Source organism: Hyperolius riggenbachi, chromosome 9, assembly GCF_040937935.1.
Source record: "Hyperolius riggenbachi isolate aHypRig1 chromosome 9, aHypRig1.pri, whole genome shotgun sequence".
Classification (NCBI taxonomy): domain Eukaryota; kingdom Metazoa; phylum Chordata; class Amphibia; order Anura; family Hyperoliidae; genus Hyperolius; species Hyperolius riggenbachi.
Genome location: NC_090654.1, coordinates 130633071 through 130643908, shown reverse-complemented (window position 1 = coordinate 130643908; position 10838 = coordinate 130633071). Strand labels below are relative to the sequence as shown.

At 40.6% G+C, this 10838-nt stretch overlaps 1 protein-coding gene across 1 annotated transcript in view; it reads right to left on the bottom strand.

The window, feature by feature from the left end:
• Positions 1–2795: 2795 nt before the first annotated feature.
• LOC137533564 (SLAM family member 9-like) overlaps positions 2796–10838 on the bottom strand; it is a 46410-nt gene continuing 38367 nt past the window's right edge. Inside the window, exons 4-5 of the mRNA XM_068254929.1 lie at positions 4650–4758; positions 2796–2919 (exon numbers count right to left, since the gene is read on the bottom strand). Of these exons, the coding sequence (XP_068111030.1) occupies positions 2796–2919; positions 4650–4758 (233 nt within the window). The remainder of the gene's footprint in view (positions 2920–4649; positions 4759–10838) is intronic.

Below are 10838 nucleotides of genomic sequence, written 5' to 3'. Positions count from 1 at the left end.
CACAGTTACCATTCTGATTGTAGTTACCATTTTGTGGGTTTTCTTGATTCCGCCTGATCTGAGTGTAATTTTTGCAAGTTACGCAAAATTACGTTCAAAGAATTCACAAGCCTAAAGGCATGAGAAAACGCCTTTTTGCACAAAAGCATTGACGCCTATGGGCATAAGAAAACACATTTTGGCACAAATGCATCGAAGCCTGGGGGCCTGTACCAGGTTCTCATCACATCGTTCAGGTAATCCCTGGACAAAGGAGCAGTTAATAAAAGCGCGGTCAAAAATGGGCACAATTGTTGTTTATCATATTGTTAGCCATTGCGCTATTTAGCAGATTGCCGCAATTAAATTGTTGTTTATCGTATTATTGTTAGTGGGAATCTTATTAAATTGTTTTTTATCTGCTATTAAAAAGGGAGGGTTATTAGTTGCCTGGGGGAGGGTTATTAATCACAGGGGGGGTCTTGGGGTTATTTATTACTGGGGGGGTCTTAGGGTTAGGCACCAACGTGGGGGAAGGGGGGTCTTGGGGTTAGGCACCACTAGGGTAATCTTAACCATTCCTGCTGCCTGGACGTGACTGTCACGTCCAGGCTGCTGCTGCATTGCTGTTGCGCGCTCCTGCACGTGATCGCGCCCGCACATGCCCGTGACGCCCCCCCCCCCCGTTAGTCCGGAGATCAATGGTTCACATTCATTGATCTAAGTCCCCCGCAGAAAAACCTACGACTTCTTATCAGAGACCGCGGTCTTTCTGAGAGAAAAAGTTTCCCAGCCTCCTTGTGCTTCCTGGAAGTGAAGCTTTTCATTAAATAAACATATAGTATTACATCTAAAAATTAACTGTTTAAAAGAAATTACAATTAAAAAAAACAAAACATAAATAGCTACCTAAGGGTATGAACTTTTTTAAAATGTATGTGAAGAGGGTGTATTACTAATATTTTTGAATTATAAGCTTGTAAATAGTGATGGATGCAAAACTGAAAACCTGCACTTTTATTTACAAATAAAATATTGGCGCCATACATTTTGATAGGGACAATTTAAATTGTGTAATAACCGGGACAAATAAGCAAATAAAATATGTGGGTTTTAATTATGGTAGCATGTATTATTTTAAAGCTATAATGGCCAAAAACTGAGAAATAATAATTTGTTTAATTTTTTTTCTTAATATTCCTGTTAAAATGCGTTTATAAAAAAATAGTTCTTAGCAAAATGTACCACCCAAAAAAAGCCTAATTGGTGGCAGAAAAAACAAGATATAGTTCAGTTCATTGTGATAATTGGTGATAAAGTTATTGGCGAATGAATGGGAGGTGAAAATTGCTCTGATGCATAAGTTGAAAAATACCCGTGGGCTGAAATGGTTAAGGTTAGGGACCACCAGGTGGGTCTTCGGGTTAGGCACCACCAGCGGAGGGTTCTGTGTGAGTAGCTATGCACTAAAAAATATTCTTGATACATAGGCTACAATGTGTCTATATCAAATAATTTATGATTTGTTTTTCATACCAAATGTGGGCTTGTTGCTAAAGCATAGACAGTTACAGTATCGACCCTCTGTATCCTTGGTTTAGTCTTAGTTTTGTTGCAGACTTCCTGTATGGATGTCAATAAAAGGAATTAGGTTAATGACACAATAAAAAGCAGCAGTATCTCACAAATATGCACCTGACATTTGTGTATAGCCACCACATTACACCCAAATGCACATCACATTCTTTAAACTGGAAATCTATAAAAAAAAATAGACCCAGTTTTTTTACAAGCAGTGTTACAGTAAGAAAGGTGTGTAATACATACAGACACTACTAAGGTCTCTGTCACATGGGAGGCTGAAGGTGGTGATTTCACAGTCTTTCAGCTGCTCCCCTGCAATGGCCAGGTGCTTGCTAGTGCTCGGTACCAGGGGCAAAAAGGTGCTCCCCCCCCCCCCCCCCCATGGAATCGCATCTGATCAGAGCATGGCCTTGTTGTTCAGGCATGGCATGGAGGCATGTTGGGATTCTCTGCCGCGGAGTAGCAACTCCATTTGTCAAGCACTAAAATGTGTGGTGTTGCAAGTGCTGAAATTAATTGAGGTTATGAATACTCCCATTTGGTTGCATTGTTTTGCAACCGAAGGGAGCTTGACCTTGGCAATCTGAATGGCACTTGACTCCGTTTAACAAGCCATTTAGCTGTTCCTCTGAAAAAGACCTAGTTTACTAACCTTTCAGCAACCCCACTATGTTCTGATGTGACTTGGGTAAGAGCTGCAGGCATGTTGTATGCACATTGCAGTATACAACTTGTAATAAATCCACGTCACGTTAGCCCTCTACTGTTCTCCACTCTCTTCAACCTTAGTAAATAAGGGAAATTGCCCCCTCCCGTATCAGTCAGGAATGCCACTATAAACAATGCTTGTTAAATTCTTCTTTAAAGTAAACCTAAGGCGAACCTAAACCCGATCACCAATCTGACAAGCTCTAGTCAGATTTCTTTTGGAGGGTCCCAGTAAGGAAAAGGTGGAGGAAAGAAGGATGTGGGAAGCCTGTGCTGGATCCAGAGATTTTCCTTTTCTGATTTTTTTTTTTTTTTTTTTATAATCAAATTTTTTTTCTTCATCAGAATCAGGTACACTTTAACTGGCCACTCTTTTGCAGTGTTGAATCTACACCACACTGAGCATGCAGTGGCCAAAAACCAGCCAAAAATCACTGCACCAAATCTGTGGCCCCAAAATGTTATGTGTCTTCTGCATGCCACCCACGTGCAGCAAATGTTCTATGCTACACCATTGGAACTTGCTACATAGAGAATACAAGACCACTTGCCTTTAGTTGTTCTATTTCACAGTAACTGTAATCTGCTTGCTTGGGGACACTTCTGGCAGTGGGCAATTTGAATTTTCTTTTCCATCTCTGCTTAGTCCTGGGGTATAACAAAATATATTTTTAGTTAGTGAGGAAAGCAGTTATGTTCTGAACAGCTGTCTTATACAGGGAGTGCAGAATTATTAGGCAAGTGGTATTTTTGAGGAATAATTTTATTATTGAACAACCATGTTCTCAATGAACCCAAAAAACTCATTAATATCAAAGCTGAATATTTTTGAAAGTAGTTTTTAGTTTGTTTGTAGCTTTAGCTATTTTAGGGGGATATCTGTGTGTGCAGGTGACTATTACTGTGTATAATTATTAGGCAACTTAACAAAAAACAAATATATACCAATTTCAATTATTTATTTTCACCAGTGAAACCAATATAACATCTCAACATTCACAAATATACATTTATGACATTCAAAAACAAATCAAAAACAAATCAGTGACCAATATAGCCACCTTTCTTTGCAAGGACACTCAAAAGTCTGCCATCCATGGATTCTGTCAGTGTTTTGATCTGTTCACCATCAACATTGCGTGCTGCAGCAACCACAGCCTCCCAGACACTGTTCAGAGAGGTGTACTGTTTTCCCTCCTTGTAAATCTCACATTTTATGATGGACCACAGGTTCTCAATGGGGTTCAGATCTGGTGAACAAGGAGGCCATGTCATTAGTTTTTCTTCTTTTATACCCTTTCTTGCCAGCCACGCTGTGGAGTACTTGGACGCGTGTGATGGAGCATTGTCCTGCATGAAAATCATGTTTTTCTTGAAGGATGCAGAATTCTTCCTGTACCACTGCTTGAAGAAGGTGTCTTCCAGAAACTGGCAGTAGGACTGGGAGTTGAGCTTGACTCTATCCTCAACCCGAAAAGGCCCCACAAGCTTATCTTTGATGATACCAGCCCAAACCAGTACTCCACCTCCACCTTGCTGGCGTCTGAGTCGGACTGGAGCTCTCTGCCCTTTACCAATCCAGCCACGGGCCCATCCATCTGGCCCATCAAGACTCGCTCTCATTTCATCAGTCCATAAAACCTTAGAAAAATCAGTCTTGAGATATTTCTTGGTCCAGTCTTGACGTTTCAGCTTGTGTGTCTTGCTCAGTGGTGGTCATCTTTCAGCCTTTCTTACCTTGGCCATGTCTCTGAGTATTGCACACCTTGTGCTTTTGGGCACTCCAGTGATGTTGCAGCTCTGAAATATGGCCAAACTGGTGGCAAGTGGCCTCTTGGCAGCTGCACGCTTGACTTTTCTCAGTTCATGGGCAGTTATTTTGCGCCTTGGTTTTTCCACACGCTTCTTGCAACCCTGTTGACTATTTTGAATGAAACGCTTGATTGTTCGATGATCACGCTTCAGAAGCTTTGCAATTTTAAGAGTGCTGCATCCCTTTGCAAGATATCTCACTATTTTTGACTTTTCTGAGCCTGTCAAGTCCTTTTTTTTGACCCATTTTGCCAAAGGAAAGGAAGTTGCCTAATAATTATGCACACCTGATATAGGGTGTTGATGTAATTAGACCACACCCTTTCTCATTACAGAGATGCACTTCACCTAATATGCTTAATTGGTAGTAGGCTTTCGAGCCTATACAGCTTGGAGTAAGACAACATGCATAAAGAGGATGATGTGGTCAAAATACTCATTTGCCTAATGATTCTGCACTCCCTATAGGTCTGTTAGGTGACAGATCTGTCATTGGCCAACACTATGCAAAACACTGCTACTATGAATTGAAAAATGGCTATGGAATACAAATATGACATGCTCACTGATTGCCCTGTTGTTTCCTCCGGGAGCACCAAACTAGGACGGAGATTGTTATAGAGAGGACCAATAGACCTAGGACGAAAATTGGGATGAGGACACTGTGTTTGTTCTCTGAAACATAAGATGTGATTGTCATAGTTATTGATTGCAAAACAACACAATATATAAATCAGATAAAATGTTATTAAAATATTTTTCTCTACATTGATTCAATAAAAATATTCTGCTGTTGGGGGGAATAATTTATTAGCCATACTTAGATCATGTTTAGGCACACAAAAAAATCCTATTGAGGACACAGTTTTTAAATGGGAAAGGAGGTGCTCATGAGAGGGTTTGGTATGGAATGCTTTTTGCATGCAAGCCATTTTGAAAGCGAATATCCTACATTTAGTGCAACCGAATACAACTTCAAGTTATTTTATCATCACTAGTGTTCCAGCTTGTTGTGAGTGTTTTAGTACAGAGAGTTAATGATTGTTTGTATGTCAATTGATCACTCTCCCTCAGCACCCAATTTCCCATTTAAACACTGTGTATCTCTACCCTTGCTTGTATGTATATTTTAGCAACCATTTTGGTCTCGTCCATGCTGTAGCTCTCCTGCTCCTATGCTAGTGCAGCCCATTTATATAATGATGTCAGTAATGCGTTTTGTCACTTCATGGATATTTTAGACTTCTTTATGTGCATGCATGTGTTCCCTAGAATGGTTAAACTTGGATCTGACAAGCCTTGAGAGCATGAAATGTTTGCTTGCTTGCTGACTGTTACAGGGAGAGTAGGGACCCTTTCGAACTTGGAGAGAACATCAACGCTGGTGAAAGGGTCTAGTATGAAATCAGTTAAAGGGACACTATCGATTAACATGTTTTTTTTTCAATTGAGATAGGACATGTTTGGGAAGTGCTGCTAAGTACTGGTGTATACATTTCACTGCTTATCTATTTGATTACTCTTATCTAATTCCTTTCACATTTTTTGAGGGCAGTCTGATGAAATTCTGACGGCAGACTCAGCCATGAGGGGAGGGGGAAAATTCCCTCACAGTGTATCTGTTAATTCTGTGTGCAGAGAGCTCAGAGGCAGGCAGAGCTTTATCTCACAGAAAGCAGAGGAAATGTATCTTATGTGCAACATAAACATTTGTAATACTGTAGTGTGTGAAACCTGAAACCTGTTTTCCAATAATCTGCTTCAATATTACACTGTTCTTAGCTTGTCAGACTGCAGAGATTCATACCTCTGCAAATGATACATTCCAAACATAGCTAAAATCTACACACAATGAATTAAAGCTTTTGCCTCTGATATTTAACATGAATAGTAGGAAAATGTTAACACAGCTACTTAGACATTATTTGTACGTTGTCATTTTAGAACACTTAGCATTGATAGTGTTCCTTTAATGACTTGATTTTTGTTATTAACTGTTCTTTAATAGGAAATTTAGTAAATAAACTCACTTCAGTTCCACTTTAATAGTAATTTTCAAACTTACTGTATATTAAGAATTTTGTTTTGATTAGTAAGTTTTGTGAACATACTGTATAAACATTCAAATAGAGCGTGATTCTGAGAGCTGGCTTCTTGACACCAAATACTATGCTTTTTTTCAGGTAAGTAGTTTTTCATTCATCATATGACTCCTTTCTTTCCAAGTTTGCAAGTAAGCCAACTCCCAAGTCACACGGCAAACTTGTTCCCAAAATGTTGGCTAACACTTTAGAGAGGTCAGGGTGGAGATGAGAGAGAGCCTGCACTCTGCCTTCCTGCTAAAATGTATTGCTGGTTGTGGAACTGGTATCTCTCAGTTTTCAGCTCCTGTGTGACCTTAAATTGGCTAAAAAGCCATTTTCCTGCAGCCATATGCAAGCCAGGTGCTGCTTGGTTTCAGAGCACCTGCCTTTTCCATTAATGCAAAAATTCAAATGTAATATCTCTTTGTTTCAGGTAAGTAGCTTTTCATTGCATTTTTGTAGCTCAGTGGCTGAGCAGCCCCAGGCATTGCAATGTCTTTCTATTACCCCTCTTTATTTCTGGTAATCTTGCTCCTAGATTCTATTGCACAATGTGTCTCTAATTGGCTGAGCAGCCCTGTATGTAGCAGGTGCAGGCTGGTTTCTAACCTTCTTGCAATGGCCAAATACTATGTAAGTGGCTGTAACTCATTGAGTCTGCTGGATTTCTTACACATTGTTTGTATTCAGTGTTATTGATTGGATTGTGCACATAGCCTGCACTCTATTTATTCAGCTTTCATCTCTTAGTATGCAATAAAGCTTGGTTCACCCTATGAGCCAAAACATTCCATTTTCCACAATGCAACACAATGGACGTGTCAATGAATCATATGTTAACTATAGGATCTGTTCATGATGTGATGATGCAATGCATATTTATAGTAGTGCATGACATTTCTGAACATGGACACAAGTCTTACATGTCATAATAGCAGTACTATTATGCTGTTGTGGCATGTCTGATGTAATCCACAAATGTGAACGTGTGTCACATTCCCATGGACAATGCCAGCGTATGCGCTGTCACCATTCATGGCACTGCACTGTGTGGTGTGGACAGAAATCCAAAGGGTTGATTCACTGCCTGTGCATAAATTACTGCAGCTTTCTTAATGACTTATTACTGCTAAGTGAGCTTTGTCTCACTTGTCACCTGTTGCAACAACAACCAGTACAATTTACCTTATGTGGTATAATAATAATAATAATAATAACAATCCGAATATTTGTTTAGCGTCTTTCTCCTGTTAGACTCAAAGCACTCAAGAAGAGCTGCAGCCACTAAGGATGCGTTAAGGTGCCCATACAGTACTTGATTTGTAGCATCCACCTCTGGCACATTTGATCATAATAATGAAATCTGCTAGAGACTGATGCTGCAATGTTGCCACCTGGTCATATAAGTTTGATTTCTGGCTGACGTTGATCAAAACATTTGATCCAACATGCTGGAAAGATCTCTCTCAAAAGGGGGCCGTTGGGTGCATGCTGGTACTGGCATTCGATTTCCAGATGACAGCCGGACCCCCGGCTGGTGTCCCATATATGAAATACTGTATATACTCTACTATAAATCTAAACATTTAGGTCGAACTCACTAAATAAAAGTATAGGAGTTGACTTGTATGTGAGTCGTAGCTACATTTCTGATTCAGCAGCCTGTGTGCTTTATAACCCCCCCCCCCCCCCCAACACCTTTTGCTCGGAAAAGCACTACTTTGTATAGCTTACATTTGATATGAAAAGGTTTTAGAGGCATCCATTGCCTGTGAGGCAGTGACATTTTTACCAACCAATGTCTGCAACACTATGCACACTGAGTCATGTGTATACTTATTAGTAATGACGTAACGTTCCCATTTTCACCACTTTATCCAGCGGTAAGCGACTCTTTCTTGACAAGGAAAATACCAAGAAATCACAGGTATGAAAGTCCAGGCCACAACAATTGACAAGGAAAGGGTATGGCGAAAGATACTGTGATGCAGTGCTTACTATGGAGGGGAAGTAAATAATTGCTGCACTTGAGGACCTGGAGGAGTAATTGGCTGCACTTAAAGACCAGGAGGGGTTAATAGCTGCAATACTTTATGCAGTGCAGTCATTAACCCCTCCTGATCCCCAAGTGCAGCTGCTACAGTGCATCCAGAAATAAATTAAAAAAGTTAATTTAACCCATCTTGGAATAAGTTCTGTAATACAACAAAATGTGGAAAATGTGATGCGCTGTGAATACTTTCCAGATGCACTGTAATTCCTCCTGGTCCCCAAGTACAGCCATTAACTTTGCAGGGTAGACTTACACGCGAGTCAATAAAAAATTCTGGCTTGACCACTTCAGCCTACAGCAGGCATGGGCAAACTTGGACCTCCAGCTGTTGAGGAACTACAAGTCCCGCAATGCATTGCAGGAGTCTGACAGCCACAGTCATGACTCATAAAGGCAAATGCATTGTGGGATGTGTAGTTTATTAACAGCTGGAGGGCTAAGTTTGCCCATGCCTGGCCTACAGTGTTGTTCACCTTATGCATCCGAGCAACTTTCACCTCCCATTCATTCACCAATAACTTTATCATTACTTATCACAATGAAATGATCTATATCTTGTTTTTTCCGCCACCATTTAGGCTTTCTTTGGGTGGTACATTTTGCTAAGAATTATTTTATTCTAAATCCATTTTAACAGGAAGATTAAGAAAGACATGCTACCGTAATTAAAACCCATGTATTTTATTTGCCCATTTGTCCCGGTTATTACACGATTTAAATTATGTCCCTTTCACAATTTATGGCACCGATATTTTATTTAGAAATAAACGAGTCGTGGCTTGTAGAGTCGGCCGTCAACCCTGAGTAGAAACTGGCCGGTGAAGGAAGAAATGTGCACAGTGGTTTATATTGCTAAAAGTGTATATATACTGTCCATCCATTTATTCTTTCTTTTTTTTTATTTTTTTCCTTTCTTTTGGGTGATGAGGGGGTACTCTATATACGTGTGTACGCATATGCATGTTATAAGTTGAGCGGGAGGCTCCAGTTAAGGTGTTCCTGCAGTAGTTGGTAAGCTGTCCCCCCCCCCCCCCCCAGGCAGACTGTAATACCTTGTCTCTAAGGTATAGGTCTGCTCTACAGGTTTACAAAACTTGTTCAGGGTTATAAGGACCTGTTGATATTTTTCTCAGGTCAGGGAGGGATGGGTGTTCAAGGGTTTCTTTTTCTTTTGGATTTTTCAGTTCTTTTTTTCTTTTCTTTCTCTGTTATTACTATTACCACAGTCAATATGCAAGGTCTCAGTGTTGCTATGAAAACTCCTCATGCTGCATACTCGAAGGTTTAGATACATCACTGCATATTTATGACTACTCTTAGATGTATCAGCTGGAACGTACGTGGGATAAATGACTCCTTAAAGAGGCAAATGCTATTAAACTATTTAAACAGGCACAAACCAGACGTGGTGGCTCTCCAAGAGACGCACCTTGCGGGTGATAAAGTGCAGGCACTTAAACGTAGCTGGATTGGCTAGATGTTCCATTCCACATACTCACAGTACTCCAGAGGTGTCTCCCTATTGATTACAAAATCCCTCACTTTTCAACTGCTAAATATTCGTATTGACCCCATGGGCAGATACCTATTTTTGCATTGCAATATAAGTGGCACCCCCCTGTTAATTTTAAATATATACATACCCCCTCCCTATTGCTCGACAGTGCTTAAAGAAGGCATTGCATTCGGTGCTAGGAACCCCTGCCATCATGCAATATGGATGGGAGACTTTAACGCCGTATGTAATCCAGCTGTTGATAGATTCCCACCCAGGACGGATAAACCCACTCCATTCCATAATCTCATGAATGAAATACAACTAACAGACTCCTGGCGTCACTTTAACCCAAATATAAAAGCATATACCTGCTTCTCCGCGACCTTCGACACCAGATCCCGTATAGATCACTTTCTCGTTACCCCTGCCACACTTGCAGGTGTGTCGCGAGTTGAGATGCTACCACGTCTGGCTTCAGACCACACTCCAATTCAGTTGGAACTAGTGTGGGGCCAAAAACCTCCTTTCCAATTCTGGAAACTAAACCCATTTTGGCTTGAACTTATAAACAAGCATGAAGAGATAGCTGCCCACATTGAAGACTATATATTCAGGCATAGAGACGCAGAAAACCCAGACGTGGTCTGGGATGCCTTTAAGGCATTCCTTCGGAGAGAATTGATAGCAGCTATCTCTTCATGCAAAGGAGACTCTAGACGTAAAGAGCTTGATTTACTTCAATGTCTTTCGCAAGCGCAAGATCACTACTTTGATGATTCCACTCCTAAAAATAAAGAAATCTGGTGTAGGCTGCAGAGACAGCATAAAAGTCACATTGAAGAAATAACCAAAAGCAAGCTTTTCTTCAGCAAACAGGCATTTTACGAGCAGGGGGAGAGAGCGGGCACCTTACTAGCTAAGATATCCAAAACTTACGACTCCCCCCCCCCCAGTCATTACACACATTGCCGACCCACAAGGCCAGACTGTAACAGGTTGCCAAGAAATTAATCAGGTTTTCTCTGCCTATTATTCAGCTCTTTACACCTCCCACACTATTGCTACCCAGTCGGACTCAGAAATATACCTGGCAGAAACAAATCTACCAAAACTATCCCCT